The sequence below is a fragment of the Onychostoma macrolepis genome, chromosome 08 (assembly GCF_012432095.1).
Source record: "Onychostoma macrolepis isolate SWU-2019 chromosome 08, ASM1243209v1, whole genome shotgun sequence".
NCBI lineage: Eukaryota > Metazoa > Chordata > Actinopteri > Cypriniformes > Cyprinidae > Onychostoma > Onychostoma macrolepis.
Window position 1 is genome coordinate 26,028,927 of NC_081162.1, and position 23,493 is coordinate 26,052,419.

General features: G+C 35.3%; 3 protein-coding genes across 3 annotated transcripts; 1 reads left to right on the top strand and 2 right to left on the bottom strand.

The window, feature by feature from the left end:
* Nucleotides 1–200: 200 nt before the first annotated feature.
* ufd1l (ubiquitin recognition factor in ER associated degradation 1) lies at nucleotides 201–3,322 on the bottom strand. The gene is made up of 12 exons (XM_058784096.1): nucleotides 3,177–3,322; nucleotides 2,707–2,839; nucleotides 2,570–2,602; nucleotides 2,376–2,497; nucleotides 2,149–2,279; nucleotides 1,960–2,032; nucleotides 1,808–1,876; nucleotides 1,227–1,295; nucleotides 1,077–1,124; nucleotides 853–941; nucleotides 690–771; nucleotides 201–572 (listed from the first exon to the last, which is right to left on the bottom strand). Exons 1-12 carry the CDS (start codon nucleotides 3,177–3,179, stop codon nucleotides 498–500), a joined length of 927 nt encoding a protein of 308 aa, XP_058640079.1. The 5' UTR covers nucleotides 3,180–3,322; the 3' UTR covers nucleotides 201–497.
* A 305-nt stretch (nucleotides 3,323–3,627) lies between these two features.
* cdc45 (CDC45 cell division cycle 45 homolog (S. cerevisiae)) lies at nucleotides 3,628–12,321 on the top strand. The gene is made up of 18 exons (XM_058784877.1): nucleotides 3,628–3,821; nucleotides 4,136–4,195; nucleotides 4,646–4,738; nucleotides 4,888–5,025; nucleotides 5,135–5,290; nucleotides 5,377–5,435; nucleotides 5,536–5,584; nucleotides 6,250–6,311; nucleotides 6,590–6,640; nucleotides 6,752–6,871; nucleotides 7,254–7,385; nucleotides 8,936–9,034; nucleotides 9,121–9,282; nucleotides 9,415–9,553; nucleotides 10,297–10,380; nucleotides 10,539–10,657; nucleotides 10,735–10,811; nucleotides 11,853–12,321. The coding sequence occupies exons 1-18, from the start codon at nucleotides 3,771–3,773 to the stop codon at nucleotides 11,915–11,917; spliced, it is 1,716 nt and encodes a 571-aa protein (XP_058640860.1). The 5' UTR covers nucleotides 3,628–3,770; the 3' UTR covers nucleotides 11,918–12,321.
* An 8,342-nt stretch (nucleotides 12,322–20,663) lies between these two features.
* On the bottom strand, nucleotides 20,664–22,808 carry cldn5a (claudin 5a). Its single transcript, XM_058785506.1, has one exon. The coding sequence runs from the start codon at nucleotides 22,489–22,491 to the stop codon at nucleotides 21,844–21,846; it is 648 nt and encodes a 215-aa protein (XP_058641489.1). The 5' UTR covers nucleotides 22,492–22,808; the 3' UTR covers nucleotides 20,664–21,843.
* Nucleotides 22,809–23,493: the final 685 nt, after the last annotated feature.

Here is a 23,493-nt window from a genome sequence, read left to right on the forward strand (position 1 = left end):
GTTTCCTATGAAGAAACAAACTCATCTACATCTTGGATGATCTGAGGGCGAGTAAATATTTAGCAGATTTTATTTTTGGTTGAACTATTCTATTAAGTCATATGAACTAATAATGTCATGTATCATAAAACTATTACAATAATATGTGGTTTGAAGTATGAAGCAGAAGAACTCATCCTAAAGTAAATGAACAAATCTGATGAATTGCAGGGTGAACTTTATTTAAATAATTCAAAGTTTTATGCATATTAATGTTACAGAACAAGTGTTTGGTCACCGGTTTGTGTTTCCTAATATATGAAAAAGAGGGGATTCAGAACGCCAAACCATATGTAAAACAACATTTGTCATGTGCAGAGAAACGTCTGAGGTCCTTATGGAAAAATCAGGTTCGTGTCATCAAATAACTCCATGTTGAGTATACGGTAGTTCAAAAAGAGCACAATTAACCAAACAGTAGTTGATTTTCTGTGTTCAGGTCAACTGTACATGTGTAATCAGGGTTTTCTGCCTTTTTTGCGGAGGGACTGTCCTTCCCCGGAGAAAGCAATGAAGTTACTGGCTGTATCATCCTGGAGACAAGAAAATATGATTCAAATAAGGAGGTTTGCAAAACCTCTACTTAAACTGGCACTTAACAGTGACAATTTACTAAAATTGTTTATTATTTGCCCTGTAATTTCACTTACTATTTCAATTTTGCGGGGCTGTTGTCTGGAGTTACGGATGAAGGTGATCTTCCCGATTTTGAAATCATAGTTAGGAATTCCTCTGTATAAAATATGTTAAAAAATAGCAATTCAAATGAAAGTTCAACTTAGACTGCGAGAATGAGAGGTGGTTGGTCAGTACCGTTTGATGTCATTAGGATCGAGGGGTGCTGGACTGGGTTCAATGCCTTTTTTCTTCCCATCTAGACGATTTCCAGAACCGGTAAAGGCCTGTGGAGAAAAACAGGAAGGAAACGCACCAAGGTATTAATTGAAGTGGACAAGTCTTAATTTACCAAGGTAACATTTGATTTCAAATAATATATGAAGGTGCACTGCAGTAACGATAATCATTGCTTGACTTACTCTGAAACCGAGGTCCATCTCATAGTTACTGGGATCTGTCTCCTCTTCCTACAGCAGAATGATAAACATGAGCATTAAGAACAACTTGTGTGTGAATTATAATACTGAGCTGTCATGTGATGTAAGGGACTTTTGTTTGTCGGAACATACTGTTGGTTCTTCAGGATGCTGCATGTGTCTCTCTGGTTCTTTGTAACCAAGAGGAGCATCAAAGTCCACCTCAAAGGCAAAAATTGTGTAATTAGAGATACATTGAGGTGTTCAGGTAATGTAATACAGATTTGATAAAACAAATAAAATGTATAGCTTCATTCAAACGCTTGGGTCAGTAAGATTTTTAATGTTTTGTAAAGTGTTCTGCTCACCAAGACTGCATTTATTTGATCAAAAAATACAGTCAAGTCAGTAATATTATGAAATATTATTACAATTTGAAATAACTGTTTTCTGTTTGAATATATTTTAAAATGTAATTTATTCCTGTGAAGCAAAGCTGAATTTTCAGCATCATTCCTCCAGTCTTCAGTGTCACATGATCCTTCAGAAATCATTCTAATATGCTGATTTGCTGCTCAAGAAACATTTCTGATTATTATATTATATGCATCCTTGCTGAACAAAAGTGTTAATTTATTTATTTCAAGTCCTACTGACCCAAAACCTTTGATCAGTTGTGTATATCAGGTGTATGACATTTATTGTGTGCTTATATATTAAATAAGCATCCCTACATTCATGTCACACTCAATGATGGACACAGCCTTGTCTGGTTTGGTCTCCATGACACGTAACTCGTAAATCTGGAAGACAGAAATTTCTGGTTTAGTGCATCAGGGTTTTTACCACTTGAATCATTATTACACTGATTAACAGACATAATCACCTTTTCATTATAATTGATAGCGATCACGTCTCCTGTGGTCAAACAGGCGAAATTCCTCAAAGCATTCTCTAATCTGAAAAAACATTAATATTAAAGTACTAATAAATCAACACATTCAGATCTAGATATTAGCTACTATATTGTTAAAAGATATTTTGTGTAAAAGGTGTATGTTATTTAGATATTTACACAGCTTTAGGATTTGTGATATCCAGGAAGTCTGGACTTTGCGGCTGAAATTTGGAGTATGTGGCCACCATGAGATTCACGCTCTCCACCTGAACCAAACCACCCTCCTCCAACAACAAGTTCTGCATCATCTGAGGACAAAATGAAACATGATCAACACCAATAATGTCACAGAACAGAAGTGCTTGCGAGATCCAGTACGAGTCGATCTGCTGTATATGTTATACCCAGTGTGGGAGGTAACAGATGCCTTCATCTGCCACAAACTCCAGAACACCACAGTGTGTCATTCTGTCTGAATTCTTGTTGGTGAGTTTGAACAACATGGGGTATGTGATGTTAAGTCTGCCTGGAAAACAAACCACATATGAAATCACCAGACATGATAGGCATGATATTTAATTAAATGCATGTAACTTACTCAGCTGGTCCAAAGCAGACGGGGGCATAATTACTGAAAACACAACATAATATCTGCATTAGTTCAACCCAGAAATGCAACCCAGAATCTACAGTTTCAAGTTGCTTTGCTTTACAGTATTATAGGCCATGACATACTCTTTCCTCCTTTCTCCACATCTGAGCGGTCATTGGGTCCTGCCAGCATGGACACAGAATAACAGCGGTACTGAGTGGAGAAACGGTTCTGGAAAACCCGGCCCACATGGGGCTCAAACATGTTGAAGGAGAACTGATTGAAGAAGAAACAGTTAAAACACAAACTTTAACTTACCAACACATTGTGTGTGTGCGTGTGTAGACTAAGAGTTTAAGTAATAACTGGTGCAATTCTAATGATATTCTCTTCTTATGCTGAAATTATGTATCAAAAAACTCCTGTTCATGATTCAATTTAAATGTCATTTCAATTTTACACAAACAACCAATCTCACGATTTCTGCAACAGTGACAGTGCAGCTTTCTTATGCTTTTAGCTTAGCATTAGCTAGCAAGTTCTAATAGTAATAACAATAAAAGGCGTCATGCTAAAAGGCAAATTTAAAGGAAGATTAAAGTCGATTACACACCATATTAGCGCTTTATCTGCCTGACAGCAGAATATCAGCAGTGATGAGAGAATACTAATAACAAACACAGCAACTCTCCTTTCAGTGGGAATTGTGTGACGAGTAGTAGGACGTGACGCAACAAAACAACAACGCGTCGTCGCAAACTGTAGCCAATCACATTTCTCTTTCAAGCTTTGGTACACGCCCTATATATAAAATGTGTTAAATCCATATGAAATATAATAATTACAATAACTCTTCAATAAATTAGTAAAATATGCTTTTAAAAAAATCTAGATTTTTGTTTTTCTATTACCGTATTTTGTACCATATTTTATTTTGCTAGGCTGTGTATCTGTATCTGATTGGACAGAAGAGCCGCTTGCTGTCGCACGCCATTGGCTAATGCATCCACCTGTCATTCTAAGTCGATTTTCAATTGGTTATTTCTGCAAAGGCCGAACAAAATGTACAAGAAGCAAATTTGGCGCCAGAGACGAAACACGGAAACCCTGAGTTTAAAAACAAGAAGGACTTTGTCTTAACGCGAACATAAGCAGACGTTATAGTTTTTTATATATATATATAAACTTTATAAGCTTATGTTTTAACATGTTTGTGACCGATATTCGAAAGGAATTTTATGATGTTGTCGTTAATCAGGTGCGTAATAGTTGTTTTTTTGCTTGTGTTCGTTTGCTGGAGTCCTTCAAGGCAGAAATACTGTTGATATTTACTACTAATAAGTACTATTAATACTACAATTATATGCTAATGTTTTAGTGTTATATGTTATAAATTACATATTAATTTGTTGTATGTTAATGTTGTATCTTATGTTACTGCTTGTGTGTTACAAGGTACTGTATTGTTGCTTTATAGTACAAACTCTTTACTTAACGTTACAGTTAAATACATATTCGTAAAGTACTTTGATTTTCTTAAACTTGCTTGTTTTCTTGTTTTTATATCTTTAGAGAGTGGCCCTGTTCGTGTCTTCTGATATTGATGCTTTGTGTGCCTGTAAAGTTCTGCAGGTTAGTCATGTCATAAATTAATATGCTACAGTGTTAAAACATACACGTACATTTAATGCGTGTTTTTTTTCTACTCATTATTGTACTATACTGTTAGATGTATTTAATTATTTTAATAAAAAGTTTCTTTTTTTATAACTGTATTTATTGTAATCAATTATTTATTCATTTTATTAATTTTCATTTACTTTATTTATTTATTTTAATCAAAGGTTGTTTTTTTGGGGGGGGTAATTTATTATTTATTTTAAATCAGATTTATTTTAATCATGTATTATTTAGTGTTTAGTTTAATCTTATTTTTTATTTATTTTACACTGGTTTTCTCTAAACTTTTCCATGGTCCCCCAGCATTTTTTGCTGGTTTGAAATCAACTATATCCTGCAGTATTTGCTCAAAAGTATTCAGCATTTTTAGTCCTAGTGTTTGTTTGTGTCTATTCCATCCAGGCTCTATTTCACTGTGATCAAGTCCAGTATACGCTGGTTCCTGTGGCAGGATGGCAGGATTTGGGGACCGCCTTTATGGAGCATAAAGAGCAGGTACCACTTAATGCTCTGCTATAAACGCTGTCTACATTGGCATTTTTAAAATCCAGCTTATATATCAAATGTATAGACTGTTATTTGATCAGCTTTTGAGTCTTATCTAGAAGTAATTGTTGTTTGTATCTGTATGTTTCTTCTTCTAGTACCAGTATTTTGTTTTGATAAACTGTGGAGCAAATGTGGACCTGCTGGAGACCCTTCAGCCTGAGGAAGACTCCGTATTCTTCATCTGTGACACACACCGACCTGTTGACGTGGTTAATGTCTATAATGACACACAGGTACAAATGTTCAGCATTTTATTTCCTCTAATGCATCTTGTTATATATATATTCTTATTGTCAAATATATTGTTATTAATAAATTGTTTCTTTATTTGAACTGCAATAGATTAAGCTTCTGATAAAGCAAGATGACGACCTTGGTGTTCCGTCTTACGATGACATCTTCCGTGATGACGAGGAGGATGAAGCAGATGGCGATGATTCTGGAAATGAAAGTGATGGCAGCGCAGAGCCTTCTGGGAAACGAAGGCGATATGATGAGGCTCGTTTCATAATAATGTCATACACGTTATAAGCAGCTGGATTATTTATATTCTGATCCTCTAATGTATGTGTTAACTGCTTCAGAATGCATTAGAAAGGAGAATAGAGCGGCAACGGGCCAGACGGGAATGGGAAGCTCGAAGGTCAGTAATTATGAACATAACCATCACTCCATATTACAATTGCCATTACTGCCACATTTTTGTGTGTTAACTACATTCTGAAGTGTGTTTGTGTTTGCAGGAGAGAGATTCTGTTTGACTACGAGCAGTATGAGTTTCATGGAACATCAGTGAGTTACTGTGATTTCATATGGTCTGACATTCATGCGTTAATGTATTTGTGACGGATTAATTTGAAAATGATTTGATTGGTAACCAGGACTACAAAATGGGGCTACAAAATGCTCAATATATCAATGTCTTTAGTCAAAAGCCTAATGTATGTTGCTCTGAAATATGCATTAATTAATATAACAATACATTGTGATTTACATGCATATGTTTTTAAAAACAATGCTACGTGGGACTTAAAAATATTTCTGGATTATTGCATCGGTGTTTTGAAATTTCAAAATGTGAACTTAAAAGTCTTAAATTCAGTTTAAAAATTCTAATTCAAGTAATACAATCTGATATATAATCTAATCTAAATAATTTATTTTGAGATTGTATGGACATACGGTATTAATTTTGTGCATGTCTTAAATTTCATTGTATAAACTATGCAGATACTCTGTTTTAAAACTGACATGCTCTAATATATTTGTATAATTTTGTATTGCCAAAACAATATTTGTAAAATAATTTGTTAAATATTTGTCAATTAAAAATGTTAAATATTTGTCAATTATTAATTCCCATGAATATTCAGTGTGTATCACTTAGTGCTACTGTTTACTACTGGAATAATTTCAATATTTTCTCAAAATTTGCAACCACTTTATTCCATTTTCAGGCAGCATTGGTGATGTTTGAGCTGGCCTGGGTCATGTCTAAAGACACCAAAGACATGCTGTGGTGAGCTTCTTATTTTATATTACCTCTAATAAGTCACAGTAGAAAAAAAAAACTGAAACAATTTGGTGTAGAATTTGCTTTGAAACAGTTTTCACTCAGAAATTGCTAGTGAATTTCACAGACAAAAAAAAGGCAATTAATGTATTCAATTAAATTCTAAATTACCTAGAAGGATTGAAATCATGTTTTCTTTTAAAATGTACACCAATAATCTTTGAAAAACCGTTGTACAGTGTATATTTGTTCTCTGAACTGAAAACTCGCTCTTTGATTGGCAGGTGGAGTGTCATTGGAGTGACAGATCAGTGGGTTCATGATAAAATACCACAGTAAGAATCTCACTCTTATCTCGTTTTGCCAACATCAACCTCTTTGAAACATCTCCGATTTTCTCATGACTTCTGAAGCAAATGTTTCAAGTAACCTTGTTTCTTGTACAGCATGAAATACGTGACGGACATCGCCGCCCTACAGCGCCACGTGTCCCGACACAACCATAGAAATGAGGATGAGGAGAACTCGCTGTCCATCGACTGCATGAGGATCAGTTTTGAATACGAGTATCCTGCTGATGAATCCTGTTGATGAATTTGTGGTGTAAATGAGTGTTCAGACAGAAACCGGTGTACTACTGTTTAAAAACAGCATGCTACATTTTTTCATGACTTCATTATAGTAAATTTCAGCGAGTATCGCACATCTTGGAAATGAATATACCGGTAGTTCTTTTTGCTAATTTTGTGTAAAAAAAAAAAAAAGTCTCACCTTTTGCATAATAGTGTTTTGTGCTCTAGCAAATGAGGGGTTTTCATGCATAAAGATAATGTGCACAATATACATTATGCATGCTGCTATATATCAAAAATAAGTAGTATTGTGAACATGCATGATGATGAGCTGTGTGTATATTGACTGTGTTTGACCCTTGACCCCACGTGTCAGTCTGAGGTTGGTGTTGTATCAGCACTGGTCTCTGTACGAGAGCATCTGTAACTCCTGTTACACCTCCTGCAGCTTTAAACTCTGGTCCATCAACGGACAGAAGAAACTCCAAGAGTTCCTAGCAGACATGGGGTGAGTGGACTGATCTTATTCTTCTTGCTCTTAATTCGCATAAAAATACTTTGGTTCATGTGTTAATGGTGTGTGAACAGTTTTGGTGTTTCTGCTAAAGCAAGAAGCTATGCATTACTGTAATTTTATCACATTTATGGCATATTTTTTCCTGGTTAATCATGGAAAAATCTTTCCTGGCCTCCAGTAACTTACTATTTTTATAGAATTGCAGCAATAGGAATATGATAAAGATGTTTAATTTAAAAAGTATTAATAGTTTATTGAGCAAGCTCATTAAAGTTGATGTGTGCCAATGATTTGTATTAAAGGAATAGTTCATCCTAAAAATTAAAGTGCCCCTATTATGGGTAATGAAAGGTTCATATTTTGGTTTTGGGAGTCCCCAACAACAGGTTGACATGCATGGAAGGTCAAAAAACACTTTCATTGTCTTAGAATATGCATTTATTTTTACCTTACTTGCTCAACGATTCATTTTCAATGCAGATTCAATGCAGCAGTGCTGCTTTGTGTACAGCGTTACCAGGGAAACCGCTATAAAAGCGGCAGCTAGTGGCAAAGAATTAATTTGCATTTTCATTCAAACCAACGTGAAAAGACCAACAAGTGGGCGGGCAATATGCTAATGTTTCATGTTGACGTCAACATGAAACGGCTTGGGATTCGTTTTAAAAACTAATCGTTTCAATGATTCAGAGTCGACTGTATCTTTTGAGAGACAATAACTTTATACACGGTGCACTTTCAGATATAAAGAAATTTTGCAGGATGTTTTCGTTCACTTATAGCTGTTACACACACTGCATGAAAGGTCATTTTCAAAAATCCATAATATGGGCACTTTAAAATTTCCTGAAAATTCTCACCCTCAAGCCTTCCAACATGTAGATGAGTTGTTTCTTCATCTGAAAAGTTTCGGAGATATGTAGCATTACATCACTTACTCACCGATGGATCCTCTGCAGTGAATGGGTGCCGTCAAAATGAGAGCCTAATAATCCACACCATTCCAGTCCATCAGTTTTTGTTTTGTGAAGAGAAAAACTGTGTTTGTAAGAAACAAATCCATTCTTCCAGCTAAAATAAATGTCCTCCTAGCCATAATATTGCTTTCTCCAGTGAAAAAGTTGTCTCATCTGAGTCAGGAGAGAAATATGCAGCATGGGATGGACTTTTTCACTTGTGGAAGTGATGTTATGGATTACAGACTTAGCCAGAAGAAGAGGTTTGGATGGACTGGAGTGTTGTGGATTATTGTGATGTTTTTATCAGCTGTTTGGACTCTCATTCTGACGGCACCCATTCACTGCAGAAGATCCATTGCTGAGAAAGTGATGGAATGTTACATTTCTCCAAATCTTTTCCCATGAACAAACAAACTCATCTACATCTTGGATGGCCTGAGGGCGTGTACATTTTCAGGACGTTTTAATTTTGGTTGAACTATTTCTTTAATGCTCAGTTTTATTATGGCTGTTTTATAATTTGGCTTGTCCTATCAGATTTTGGGGTTGAAAATATCTTTTTAATAATTGTTTTTCCCCCAGTCTCCCACTCAAGCAGGTGCGACAGAAATTTAACTCTATGGATATGACCATTAAAGAGAACCTGCGTGAAGTCATCGAGGAATCTGCCAATAAATTCAGGTGAGAGAGAGTCAAATGAAAGATTGCTCTTGCAGTAGTCTTGCACATCTGTCATGTGTTTAATTGTTCGCTTTGTTTTTTTTAAGTATGAAAGACATCCGTGTGCAGACGTTCGCCGTACACTTTGGCTTTAAGAACCGGTTCCTGGCCAGTGATGTAGTTCACGCTGCGGCCGCCCTGCTGGAGAACGTGGAGAAGGATGAAACGCCAGCGGACAACTTCATCAAAGCTCTGGACTGTCTGTCCAGGTGTGAAACAGGGGTTATTATAGTTACCTAAAACTAGAACCATAAAAAAATCGCTTTCATTGATTTTGTAAAGTGTCAGTGTGGTTTCTTAATGTCAGTTTTACTCAGCAACTCTCTCTTGTGTCTCTGTAGGAGTAATCTGGAGCGGTTGCATTTAGGCATTGATCTGGCCAAGAAGAAACTGAAGGCCATTCAGCAGACAGTGGCGAGCTGCATCTGCACCAACCTCATACTCTCACAGGGGCCTTTCCTCTATTGTCATTTACTGGAGGTAAGGATCAAATCAAATATCTTAAGGTTTACATTTCTGGAGTGAAGCAGTTTTCCATCAAACTCTAAAAAATAGCTTGGAAAAGCCCCATGATTGTAGTCTATAGTAAGTACAACACTGTATTTTTAAAAGAACTAGCTCCAGTGTTCTCCCAGCAGTTTGGTTCTCTGTGAATGCTGCTCCATCTCTGCTAGTTTGCAATGAAAACACTCTATGTGCTAACCATCTTACTAATTTGTAATTACGATGTATATCTGTTGTCAGAACTAAAGCTCTATGGTAAACATTTGAAAGAAAGGACATTAAACGTAGCCATGAATATTTGTATTGGCATTTTACTGTTGCTCTGTAAAATAAGATTCTTATTATTCCTTTTTTTTTCTTATTTTTCAATACTCTAGTCTAGTGCAATAATATTATTACTATAGTCCTATTTATTGATTTGTTTTAATATTTATAATTTAATAAAATAAGAAATAACATTGTTATTATTAAATACTCTTTTATACTATAATCGTAATTTATATTTGAGTTAATTTTGTAGTTTTGAAAAACGAACAATATTTGTAAATGTATTACAATGAATATTATTATTATTACCTGTAAACTCTGCCCAATGCTCATGTTTTCCACAAAACAAAATAAGATGTTTTTAATAATATGAGGATGAATAAATTACCATTTTCATTTTGTTGTCAGTAATTCTTTTATTGTGATGAAACCAAGTTGTTTTCTGTTTGTAGGGAACACCGGATGTGAAGCTGTTTTCTAAACCTCTGGCTCTGACTCTCCTCTGCAAATACCTGCTCAAAGCATTCATCTGCTCTGTAAGTTTATGTGGGCTAAAATACTGAATGAAAGTAGTAATTTGATGTGATGTGCCTGTGGAGTTTGTCAGCAATCACATTAAGCTGCTAAGCCGAAAAAAATCTTAAAGCTAAGCACGTCAAACACATGGCAGTTCTCATGTGTATGTTTTTGTTAGACGAGGAACAAACGCTGTAAGATCCTTCCATTGATCATGGCGGCTCCTCTGGACGTGGAGAAGGGAACCGTGATCGTCCTGGGAATTCCACCAGAATCAGAAACGTCCGACAAGAAAAAGTGGGTTTGTTTTATATAGAGATGTTACACGCACTCTTTTTCAGCTAATTCTAACTCCGATAATTGTTCTTTTTAAGTTTCTTTGGCCGGGCTTTTGAAAAGGCAGCTGAGAGCACCAGCTCCAGAACTCTACACGATCATTTCGACACTTCGGGTAAGTCACTGCATCACTGCCGGTGATCTCACACACAGCATGTCAACCACAAGAGGGCAGAGCAGATCAGAGCTTCTGTGCTCTTCTGCGCTTCTGACCGCTGCTGTGTGTCAAGAGTTAGGATTTTAATTTGCAATGAGTAGAAAACAAATACTGTGATGTTGAAAAACTTAAAAACAGTGTTATTTTGGTATAATTGAGACACTTTCATAGTGTTTATTAATATTTTTAAGTAGTTTCTGTTCTATATTTTCTGTTTTCATTGTAATTATAGTAATGTATTTTTTTGGTTTTGACTTTTTTTTTATTAGTTTATTTATTTAATTTTTGTCTATAGTTTTTATTTTTTCACATCGGATAGTTTTATGACTTTAATGCACAGCAGATGTGATTATCCTGTGATTATACCATGAGCACTTGCCAGCATGAATAAGTTAAAGCTGTTATGGATGTTTGCAGTGCATAATTTTACTGAATGGCTAAAGTAATGGTAATTTTCATTGTGTGGTAAGATTAAATTTAAATGAATTGGAGAAAGAGATTGTGAGTAGTGAGCCTCAAGTGAGTTTAATTACTTCAAAAACAGCGACATGATCACCTTGTTGCTGATAATGAAGCTTTTAGTAGTGAATGTATTTTATTTATGGGGGAAGCGGTTCAAAGCAAGTTTCTGTGTTCCTGAATGTCTGTTGTTGTTTTTTTTTTAAACATGAAATACATGTCGCACTATAAGACACCAGTGCCAAACTTAATTTCAAAGCCAAATCTTGAATAAATTCTCCTAATGTTAAATGGAAAAATGTGAACAATCGTGCAATATTATTATAACACTTAGTTATTTGACATGCACATGAGATGCCGTTATATTCACTCGTTCTGTCAGCATCTCAGTCGATTTTCCCATAATTTCTGTCAGTTTGGTGCCAGATGCCTTCAGCTCTGCCAGGCCCCAAAACACACACACGTTCACACATGCACACGTGTGCATTTATCAACATGCCACAACAGATTATGTGAAAATCTCTCTCTCTCTCTCTGCAGTCATAGAGCTAAAGATGGAGGACAGGGGGAAGTTTCTGGATGCCCTCATCACCCTGTTGTCATAAAGGCCCACTGCATGCTGGGAAGGATTGTCAAACTGCCCACAGAAACTCTGGACATGTATATGTGTGTGTTTTGATTCTGCAAAGAGACTCGCATCCACACACACACACACACTGTTGCTCCACAAGGGGAATTTCACAGCCCTTGAGTAAATATGAGATTTACCGTGTTCTCAGTCAGTTTGGTGCCAAATACCTTCACTGACCTTCACCTTGACGTTTATACCGTCTGCAGCCCTTCCTGAAGAGTTCAGGATCAGCTCAGAGATCAGCTGGTGTTTTGGTCGTGTGCTTCCAGACATTCTGTTTGACTGTACAGGCCTGATTTAACTGTTTTGTGTCATGTCATTTAGTATGTATTTGTGTGTGTTTTATATGAATTCAAATAAATGATTTTTATAATCTTTTGAATGTGAAGTATTTAATTTGACTAGCCATTCAATATTGGTTTCTCTCTTCTTTTTTTTTTATGATTGTTTTATTATTATTTGTAAATTTTTACCACATTAAGATGATCAGGTTTTTTTTTTTTTTTTTTTTTAAGGTCAACAGAGAAAGCTTTAAACATTTTATAACATGTTTTCAAATGAAAAAAAGATTAGATTTTTTTTTATCTGTAATGTATTGAAAAAAGTGTTTCTAAAATAAAAAAAATAAACAATAGCCCTGGTGATTTATGCTGAAAAAAAAAATATTAGATTAAGGCAAACATGTTTTTCTTAAGATTAACATGTACTTAATATTATGGTAATTAATATGGATGGCTCCTATTTTAGTTAGAAGCGACGATTTTAAGTTAAAAAGCCTTCATGGATTTGTTTATTAGAAACAAGCAGCTTTTTGCTTCACAAGACGTTATTTAATGGACTGGAGTGGTGTGGATTATTGTGATGTTTTTATCAGCTGTTTGGACTCTCATTCTGACGGCACCCATTCATTGCAGAGGATTATTTGGTGAGCAAACCATTTCTCCAAATCTGTTCTGATGAAGAAACAAACACCTCTACATTTTGCATGGCCTGATAAAGTAGATTATCATTTATTGTTGAACTATTATTCCTGTAATGACTTTGTTTTGATGAAGAAAGTTATACAATACGTTCGGTTTGTGTGACGAACAGGCCACGGTTATTTTGATCTGCAAACTTTTTCTGGAAAGAAAATCACATTTTGATTCACTTTCAATAAATATTTATGAATTAATAGGCTATCAAATCGAACCTTTTCAAAGCTACTTTAATGATACTTTTTTACTTTAATAGTATAAATAACAAGACACTTCCAGTGTCCGTGCTGCTGTTTTCCACATGTTCCACTAAAAATCTCAGTTTTGTTGACTTTTTAAAGTCAAACAGGTTTGGCCCGACATGGCCCTGCTGAAAAAAACACAATAGAAAATGTAATGGTTTTAATGGTTATAGTGGGAGTTGTATTGGTTTTAATGGAAACTATAATGGTGTCTACTGGTATGTGATGGATTCACAAAACACACTACAAAGAGGAATTTATTAATGGTTTTACTGGAAAAAGCTAATGGTACATAATGGTATTTTAATGGAAACCATTGGAATTTCTGTGATGGTTTCTATTGGGCTTCTATTGTTTTTTTTTTAGCAAATGACGACTGCTTGATTTTTGTCTGTACTATCGCTTTAAGTTGTCTTTCCTGACGCTAAGGACAGCATTGCCCTCTGTCAATGAGCTGTAGCAAACCCTCTCCCCTAATGAATGGGTGGATGTGTTTATATCATGGGTTATTATCAAAGCATGACTCAGCCGTTTATCTTCTTTGCCCAGTTTTCTTTTTTTCTGGCTCATGTTCTCACATTATGTCCTGTTGTATTACATTTACTCGATTCTTGCTGTAGGCTACTCTGCAATCTGCAAAATGTAATAGCTACTAACTCTAGTTATGTGCAGTAATAATAGTGATGCTGGCCTCGGAGTCGCTGTTTTTTCCTCTAAATGCTCTGTTGGAATGTAATGCTGTGCTTAGATGTGCAGAACTAGAAATACATGTCTCTTTTTTCTTTTTCTTTTTTTTTTTTTTTGGTTTAAGATGACAGCTACAAGAATTTATTTATGCTGGACTCTTCTGTTATTATCAACAAAAGTGTCTTTCTTTGGTTTTGTGGCATGTAGCCGTCCTGTTGTTTTCTTCTCTCAGTCTGTTCTTGAACGGTTTGATCTCGTGAGGATTAGTTGCTCTGGATAACCATGAACAATAGAAGTCATCTGTGTGTGGCAGTATCACACTTTGTGTGTGCGTGTGTGTGTGTGATTCTCCATCACTTTTGGGTGGGCTTCATACTTACATTTAGTCATTTAGCAGACGCTTTTATCCAAAGCGACTTACAAATGAATGGCTTCATCCGTCCAGACTTTATACTCTTTCATACATGACTGTTTGAAAGTTTTTTCCCCTCAAGGAAATTAATACTTTCATTCAGTAAGGATACATTTAACTGATTAAAAGAGACAGTAAATACATTTATAATATAGCAAAAGATTTCTCTTTCAAATAAATACTAATAAATGTTAATGTGAACTTTATATTCATAAAAAAAATGCATCACGGTTTCCACAAACATATACCAGCAGAACAACTGTTTGCAGCTGATAATAATCATAAATGTTTCTTGAGCAGCAAATCGGCATATTAGAATGATTTCTGAAGGATCATGTGACACTTGAGTAATGATGCTAAAAATTCAGCTTTGCGTGACAGAAATAAATTACATTTTACAATATATTCACATAGAAAATGGCTATTTGAAATTGTAATAATATTTCACAATATTACTGTTTTTTCTCAATTTTTTTAACAAATAAATGCAGCCTTGGTAAGAAAAAGAGACTTATTTAAAAAAATAAATAAATAAAAATCGTGTAGCTCATGGACCTTAAAGTTCTGTTTTATTTAAGCATCAGTTTTGTCTCAGATGTTTAAGACAGACACAAATATGTGAATAGTCATCATACAGTAATAGACCTATAAAATGAATGTCGAGAGCAGTTCAGTTAATTGGATGAGACATGTTTGAGTTCATACTGAGATCTCTGACTTAGGAATGCAGACTTTGGGATCTTGGCAAATCTATGCACAGTTTGAGATGTTATTGAGATCTCTTTGAAGACACACGTGAGATTACAGGGTTTTTTTCCTGGAGGAACATCTGCACTCTTAAAAATAAAGATTCTTTACTTTCATCTGTGGTTTAATAAAGAACCTTTAACATCCTTGAAACTTTTACATTGCATAAAAAGTTCTTTATAGTGGAAAACGGTTCTTTAGATTATTAAAATGTTAAGAAAAATTGTTCTTTTAAGTTAACTGTTCACTGAAAGGTTCTTTGGGGAACCTAAAATGGCTCTACTATGGCACGATATGGACTTTTGTTGTTTTTGAGAAGAGGCAGGAGGAATCAGCAAGGCCTTCCATTTGCTCTCATTTTAATTTTACAGCTGTCTTGGAGAAACGGTTGAAATATTAAAGAGATCGCTGGTGATTTTTCTTGCAGGTGTGTGTAAGTGAACATGCTCTGAAGAATACGAGAAAAGACAATCAAACATCCGTGAAGAATCCCACAGCAGCCAATTAAAATGCTGCCCAACTGAGAAGACAATTTCCTCTGGGTGAGTCAGTGTGTGTCCATGCTCTCTTAAATTAGGGGAATGTTGTTCCTTTTGATGTAATGAAAAGCTGGAAATCTCAAATCACTGTTGAAGAAGAAAATCAGACATCTAAAGCAGAATAAATCCGTCTCATATAACCGAGATTGTGTCCATAAGCTGGTGTCACAGCAGGAGGTCAAACCCTCGTCCAGTTCATTTACTTTCAACCTGCACACATTCCATATTTCATTAAGAACATTCCAGAATCATTCCCAGACATTCCAGAACCTGCAGGGTTCAGTCACCGCTGCCACTCAATGTTACCATCGGAGTGAAAAATCACAAATGAGGTTTATGTCTATTGTTGCCTGTAAAAGATATTTCTCCTGAGAAAATAACTCCAATACTATCCCATCTATGTCCTCTGATTCAGAAGTGATCTCAGCAGTGTCTCAAACTGTACTCAAGATCCCAAAGGCTGCGATCAAAATCCGGAAATCTCAAAAGGAACTCAAATTTTTAAATTCTTCCAGGAGAAAATGATCAGCGCTGCTCTTCACATTCATTTTTTAGCTTATTTTAATTATTATTTATATACTATTATAATATTTTTTAAAGTTTATAGTAGTTTTTTATGGTTTAATTTTAAATTAAGTTTTAGTAATTGTGCTTTTTTTTTTTTCCTTTTTTTTTTATAGAGCTTTAATTTTTATTTCAGTTTTATTACTTCGACTTATTTCTATAAGCTTGTTTTTGCCACAGGATAAAAGAAAAAAGTAATTGTGATTTTTTTTTTTGTTTGTTTTTTTTATCTCTCAAGTCTGATGCTTTTTTTCCTCACAATTCAGACTTTTCCTCACAAGTTTACATCTCGCAATTCAGTTTTTGTTTCCACCATGGAATTATTTTATTTTATTTTTAAGTAAAAATCTTTTTTTCTGACTTTTTCCCTCAGATTTGCGAATTTAATAAAGTTTGAATCTCACAATTCTAAGAAAAAAAAATAGAATTGAATTCTGAATATAAATTCAGAATTGTGAGGAGCTTATATTTTGCAATTCTGCAATTCTGACTTTTTTTTTCAGAATTGCGAGGAAAAAAGATGAGAGAAAAAGTTGCAAAAAAAGTTACCTTTATTTGTTTTTTATTCTGTGCTGGGAAACAGGCTTCAATATTTTTTTAATTAGATGCATTTCTAATTTCTGTTTACATTTTTTAAATTGCATTTTAAACTAATATTTGTAGTTTTTTTCTTTCAGCATTCTTTCAATTACCGAAAACAACTAATATTTTTTGTTAACAATAACACCTCTGACAACTATGGACTCATCTGTGTATTTTTTTTATTTCTCTTAGGAAATTGTAATAACTAATAGTACATCTTTGGATTTTATTAACATACAATGACAACGGTCACCTGAGACGCAGGTTAATAATATCATTAATACATAAACCGAAACTGAGCCACTTCTGTGAAAATAAAACGTCCTCATTCTTGTACAGGACCTAATGACTTGTTGCACGTTTCCGTGCGTCATTTTTCCTTGATTATGATGACACTCCCCAGCTTAACGCATAATTAGGCACTCAAACACACACATCATCATGCCCCTCCTCATTAACTTCCTTCCTGCTTCCTGTCCAGCTGACCCTTAAACAGGAAGTCTGATGATTCTGTTGGACTATAACAGTTTGGCATCATAATCGACCTCACATAAACACACACAAACATTCCTAAGCATATTATTTCTAAGTTATTTATTTGGTGAAATCACAAGCGTTAAATGATGCTCAAGGTTCTTTTTACCCAACTAAAAGTTAAAGGCCGACATTCAAACTTTTGACTGGTAGTCAGCAGGTGGAGATTTATCTTAAGGCAACTCTTGCATCTCACGAGGTATAGATGGCAGTTTGTCAGCTGATCATTTGATTGACAGCGGGAGTGTGGACGGTGACTGATCCGTCTTAGAGAGAGTGAGTCAGGGTGAGAGGTTGTTCACGATGGACCGTCACCGTGGCGATGGTGAGGCTGATGACATCACAACCGGTCAGTTATGGGAAGCTGTAAATGACACCTGACCTTTGGAGAGCAGAGGTCAGCGCAGGCGTCATGAGAACCTGCCGTGTGTGTTTAAATCGTCACGTGGCAGATGCATTAAAGAAATGTTTTAGCTTACAAATATCGTAAAGGGATAGTTCACCCAAAAATTTTAATTCTGTTATTATTGTGTTTCAACACAAAAGAAGATATTTTAAAGAACGTTGGTAATGAAACAGTTGCCAGTAGCCATTGACTTTCATGATATTGGAAAAAATACTATGGAAGTCGAAGGGGACCGTCAGTTTACCAACTTGTTTGAAAACAGTTACTGTTTCTGCAATTGCGTTTAGTGACACTAGATAAAATGCTTTAAATGAAAGCTTAGAAGCATTAAAAGCTAATTATTACCTAATTATTAGGTTATTTTCACATAAATATAAATTTTTCCAACCAAACACCATCTTTTTGTGTAACTTTTTTAACTATGCATCTGTTATTTGACTTTGTACTACTAGGAAAGGTATAAAGACTACTAGTTTGTGCTCATTTTTTATGTGTTTCATTTTCATTATGTATTGTTTTTCTCTCTCTCTCTCTTTTCTTCTATTTTCTCCCTGGCTGCACTGTTGTGATGTTGTTCAAAACAAAATTAAAAAGAAATTTAGCAGGTGGGGAGTTAAAAAAAAAAAAAAGTATTTTTATGAATCTTTTAATATTATCTTCAATGTCTTTTTTTTTACAATAAAAATATGTTTAAGAAAAAAATAATTATGTAATCTAATGCAGTTAGGTTCATTAAGTCATATTAATATACACACACACACACACACACATATATATATATATATATATATATATATATTTGACTTGATTTGATCAGTTAATTTAGGCCCATATTTTTTGTCTACTTGACATTTTTGCTAAAATGAAAATGAAAAAAATAAAATAAATGTTTACTGGAATATACATATATGTATATATGTTGAATGGAATGTATACTGTGTATATATATTGTGTTTGTGTGTGTGTGTTTACTAACTTTTTAAAACTTTTCTAATTTTTTAGTCAAAAAATGAAATACAACTGAATAAAAACTATATAGACATAAAAAAATACTAAAAATGTCAAAAACACACAACAAAATTCCTAAAACTTGAACTTAAATTTAAAAAAAAAACTAATAGTATCTCAGTGGTGCTAAAATAACACTGTGGTGTAAAATAATGATCTATAATCATTGTGTATTGGTTTCTATATGTGAGATTTGTTTGTTTATGTCAGTATGTGTGTAGGGTGAGAGGTTGTTCTTTCTTCACATTCTTGTTCCTCGTTTCTGTCTCTCTCTCCCCCATCCGTGTCTTGGAATGTCTGCCGACGGGTCTTCCATTGTCCTCATCCATATGGCCACATTATGGGGTCCTGTCACCAGGCAACTGCAGGTTCTTTTGCGGTTGCCATGACGAAGATTCTTTAATGACGTCGTCGCTGCCCCCATGCGCCTCTCTTCATTATGGATGGAAGGTCCTTTTAAAAAAGTCTGGCACCTCCCCCGAGTACCCACCCAAAACACACACACACACACACACACACACACACACTCGTTACTCAGCCTCGTAACCTTCTTAGCTTCCAAAGGGTGACTGGAACTAACAATCCCACAATGGTGGCTGAAAGAGCTGGTGTGGATATTCATACAGGCTCTATTGTGTTGGAGACTGAGAGAGGAGGTTCGGGGGAAGCAGTGCTGTTAACAAACCCATAAACCACAGAAACTCAGGACCACAAGAGTTTGAGCTATAAAATGCTTGGACAAATAATCTAAGAAATTACTTCAGGTGGCAACAACTAAAACTAAACTAGTTTTGTTTAAATGGTATAGTTTTTTTCCATATGAAATAAATTACATTTTATAGTCAGATTAGGTAGAAAAAATATATAGATTTTTGACTTGCATATACTATTTTAATAAATATATTTTTAGTTTATATTAACAGCTAGATTGCATTCATTCATTATGTAAACTGCTGTTTTCAATATATCACCACTAATGTAAAGTTATATATTTGGCTGAATTAGATGAAGTTTTGCGTAAACGTGCTTTGAGAAAATTTGTGATGATCTCGAAAGCATCAAACCAATCAGTCATATTTTGCACTGTATGGTGTTGTTTTTCAGCATAAAGTTACTTTATAGTTGTTTAGTGTAGCAAAGTGTAGAACCTGACTTAAATGTATGAATTTTTAATATCCGTTTTCTGATCATATCCATTTTTTCAGAATTTAGCAATTATTGCAAAGTAAACACCTGATGTATTATTTATAGTAATTTTTTATTCGTTATTTTGTGGAACGAAAACGTATGGATTTTTATATGCATTTTTCTGTCTTTATTTTTTGGAATTAAGATATTGCAAACTAAAAATCTAATAAATTATTTAGTGTTTTTTTTTTATTTTGTTTAAAGAAACATTATTGATTTTTGAATATACATTTTTCTAATGGATATAAAATATGAATCTAACAAAAATAAAATATATATTTTTGGTGCACTGCCAGTGAAAGTTGGCAGTGCAAACAAAAAACAAACTTGAATCCATGTATCTTGTGTTTTTTAAGTAAAACTTAAGTTATTTTTCATTTTACACTGCAGCGTGTCCAGTTCAGTTAACTGGAGCTAACCAGTAAAATCAGGTCATGCAGTTCTTCAGTGTGACTGACGTGTTTTTGCTGTGTTGAGTGGCCATATGACCAGCTAAGCCTTAAGAAACAAGGTTTTGGAAACCCAGGCAACAACAGTTGCACTTCACATCTGACTGTACTCACTTTTCATTTAATAACCACCCAGCATCAAATACTTAGAGCTCATTTGAATAAATTGGTAAGAACCTTCATAGCAACTTCAATGCTAAATATAAGCCTTCATGACTTTGTTTAGCATCAAATCTAGTTAAGAAGCGAACTACCAGTCCAGAAACCGCAGTTTATAGGAAAGTTATAGAACACATTAAGGGTTTTCACAATGATATTGAGCTTGAGGTGACAGTGTACATCACAACTATAACGGACGTATCAAACAAAAACACAAACATTCATATTTGTGTCAAAACTGTAAATGTTTATTCCAAACAACATTCATTTCAAGAATTAAAAAAGTAACAAAAAATAAACATTTCAGACAAGCTGAATAAACTGAACGTAGAGGTCTTGAGTTCAAGAAACATGAAGATGCCCGTCCATGAAGATACTAACCAGCAGGATATTCCCAAAAACAGACTATTTCCAAGCAGACAGAGATCCTGCTGGACTGTATTTCAGCTCTGATGAGCATCATGTGGACGGGTGAGTTACGATTAACCAAGCAGTCAGGAATCGCTTAAGTTTTCCAGATGTTTCTCCTGACAATCCAAGCGTTTAACAAGAGTCTCTGCAAATGTGCCGAAGCAGATTCCTCTACACACTAACACATCAGTAAACATCACAACAGCTATAGCTACTAACTTAATGCTTTTAGTCTTTGACAAACGTTTACAAGCTTACAAACTTCTCCAGGTACCTAAAAGAGATCTGTTGTGAGATTATAGCTTCTCTTTCACTCATGAATATCCTCAATAGGTTTGAAACAGCATTTTTAGCAAAAGCAAAACACCTTATACTAACTTTCATTATGAAAACAAACATTAAATATGCTTAACAGATCATAGTTTATGCTCATTTGCCCATGAGGTTATATGAACATTAAGTATATCAACTTATAATGATCAGAAAAACGTGTATCAACTCAGGAACTGATAGTAAATATTACAAAGAAAAAAACAAGTGAAAGACTGAAATAGCATTTTCTTTTTAAACGTGTTTTATTTACTTAGAAAAATCATTTTTACAGTGTATCAGCAATATTTTTTTTACTTCAAGTTATTATTAAATACATTTCAGCCAATCAGTCCAAAAACAAACAAAAAACGGGCATATATAAATTGATATAATGTTGAACAGATCAGTAGTTAATGCATATTAAAATATGAACATTGTAAAAATGAATGATTCAGGACTATTTCAAAGCATTGCGATGATCTGTTAAGCATTGCATAATGTTTGTTACTATTGTTGAAAGTTATTATAAAACGTCCACCTTTCAGAAATGCATAGGCTATCCTCAAAAGATTGGCGTTCCAATCAGTAGTCCAAGATGCTTAAAAAAAGAAGAACCGAAACATCTGCAGGTGCAACACACAAGACCGCACAAAACAGCCAGTGTAACTGAGTCCGAACAGCGTCTAAACGTAATTCCTCTTGTCATAGTCCCCGTTGGACGTTGCTCTTTTGGTGGGCGCGTATTTGGCCGAGTAGCCTGAGCTCTCGGAGGAGGGACACGAGCAGCAGAGCATGCTTCCCCCGAGCAGCAGCATCGCGGTGGCCGCCCAGCCGATGTACAGCGCCGCGCCGATCTCCCGCTTCTGGGCCGCCGGAACCTGCGGGTTGTAGAAGTCGGAGATGATGTTGTTGGCCATCCAGCACAGAGGCACGAGCATGAAGACGGCGCTGACGATGTAGATGACGCCTCCGACGTTCACCACGCGCGCCTTGACGCTCTCCGTCTTGATGCAGTTGGTGCACTGCGCGCCGGCGATCACCACCATCAGCCCCACGACGCACATGACGGACGAGATGACCGTGAGCGCACGCGCGGCTTGGAGGTCGTGGTTGAGCGCGAGCATGGAGTCGTGCATCTTGCACTGCATCTGGCCGGTGCTCTGCACGGCGCACGACATCCACAGGCCGTCCCAGATGGTCTGCGCCACCACGATGTTGGCCTCGATGAAGGCGGTCACTTTCCAGGTGGGAAGCCCGCAGGCGGTCATCTCCAAGAGCGTGCCAAAGACGCACAGGGTCAGACCCAGGATCTCCAGAGCCGCGGAGGCCATCTCTTTTATTCCTCAGATAGATCTGCGCACCTGTTGAGGGATGTTTGAAAGACTGCGTTCCTCTCCAGAGTCTTAGGTTTTCCTTTCTTCTAACCAAAGTTTTCGACTCTGAACCTTTTTCTTTTCTTTTCTTTTCTGTTCTTTTCTTTTTTCTTGCGTCTCCAAATGTTTCTATCCAAAGTTTTTCTCTCTCTCTCAAATCGATCCAAAATACTGAAGCGCTTTGATCAGGTGGACAGCATCTCTTCGCTGCGTCTCTTCTGCGCTTTGACTAACGGACTTTTCCTGGACTGGGAATAAGTGGAGTGGAATAATAGCGGTACGCCAAGAGGAGGGGTGGAGGGGTGGGTGTGTGTGTGTGTGTGTGTGTGTGTGTTTAAGACTGAAGTGAAACTTTTATCCAATCGCAGGACGGAGCATATGTTGCTCGCCAATGAGAATGCAGAGAAGCTGTGCGTTTGAGTTTGATAGGTATATCAATGAATAAAACAATTTTACTTGACTTAAGGATTTATTTTGAAATATGGATATGCTCAAAGAACTAAACTCCTCTTTATATTGTGATTATTAATGTATACTCTTTTTGTTACTTTTTTCTTTCCTTTCTCTTTCTTTTGTTTCTTTCATACGTTGTAAATGTCATGTTTGTAATATGTCCTCATGGTTTGAATGTTAAATATTCAGCATATACAATAAAAAATAAAAAAAACAAAGTTTGACTTTCATTTCTTATAAAAACAACTATTCAAAATACTGTAAAAAAAAAAAAAATAGAATGCCACTTATGTATACGTTAAATCAGTACCTAAACAAATACAAAATGTAAATATAAAATTAAATATAATAAGAAAATGTAAACAAAAGTTAAAAATCTCAGTTAAATATATATATATTTTTAATTATATATATATATATATATATATATATATATATATATATATATTGTCACGAGTCTTGAAGCGTGTTTAGACATGTTCGCTGAAAGCACTGCAAACCGACAAC

Excerpts from the sequence above, each read along its gene's own strand:
- ufd1l (XM_058784096.1), bottom strand. Across the intron at positions 1,296-1,807 it reads TCATTGAGTGTGACATGAAT|GTGGACTTTGATGCTCCTCT; the intron begins GTAGGGATGCTT and ends TTTGCCTTTGAG. Across the intron at positions 573-689 it reads AGCCCCGCAAAATTGAAATA|GATGATACAGCCAGTAACTT; the intron begins GTAAGTGAAATT and ends TCTTGTCTCCAG.
- cdc45 (XM_058784877.1), top strand. The coding sequence starts at position 3,771 with ATGTTTGTGACCGATATTCGAAAGGAATTTTATGATGTTGTCGTTAAT. Across the intron at positions 5,026-5,134 it reads ATGTCTATAATGACACACAG|ATTAAGCTTCTGATAAAGCA; the intron begins GTACAAATGTTC and ends GAACTGCAATAG. Across the intron at positions 6,872-7,253 it reads AGGATCAGTTTTGAATACGA|TCTGAGGTTGGTGTTGTATC; the intron begins GTATCCTGCTGA and ends CCCACGTGTCAG.
- cldn5a (XM_058785506.1), bottom strand. The coding sequence starts at position 22,491 with ATGGCCTCCGCGGCTCTGGAGATCCTGGGTCTGACCCTGTGCGTCTTT.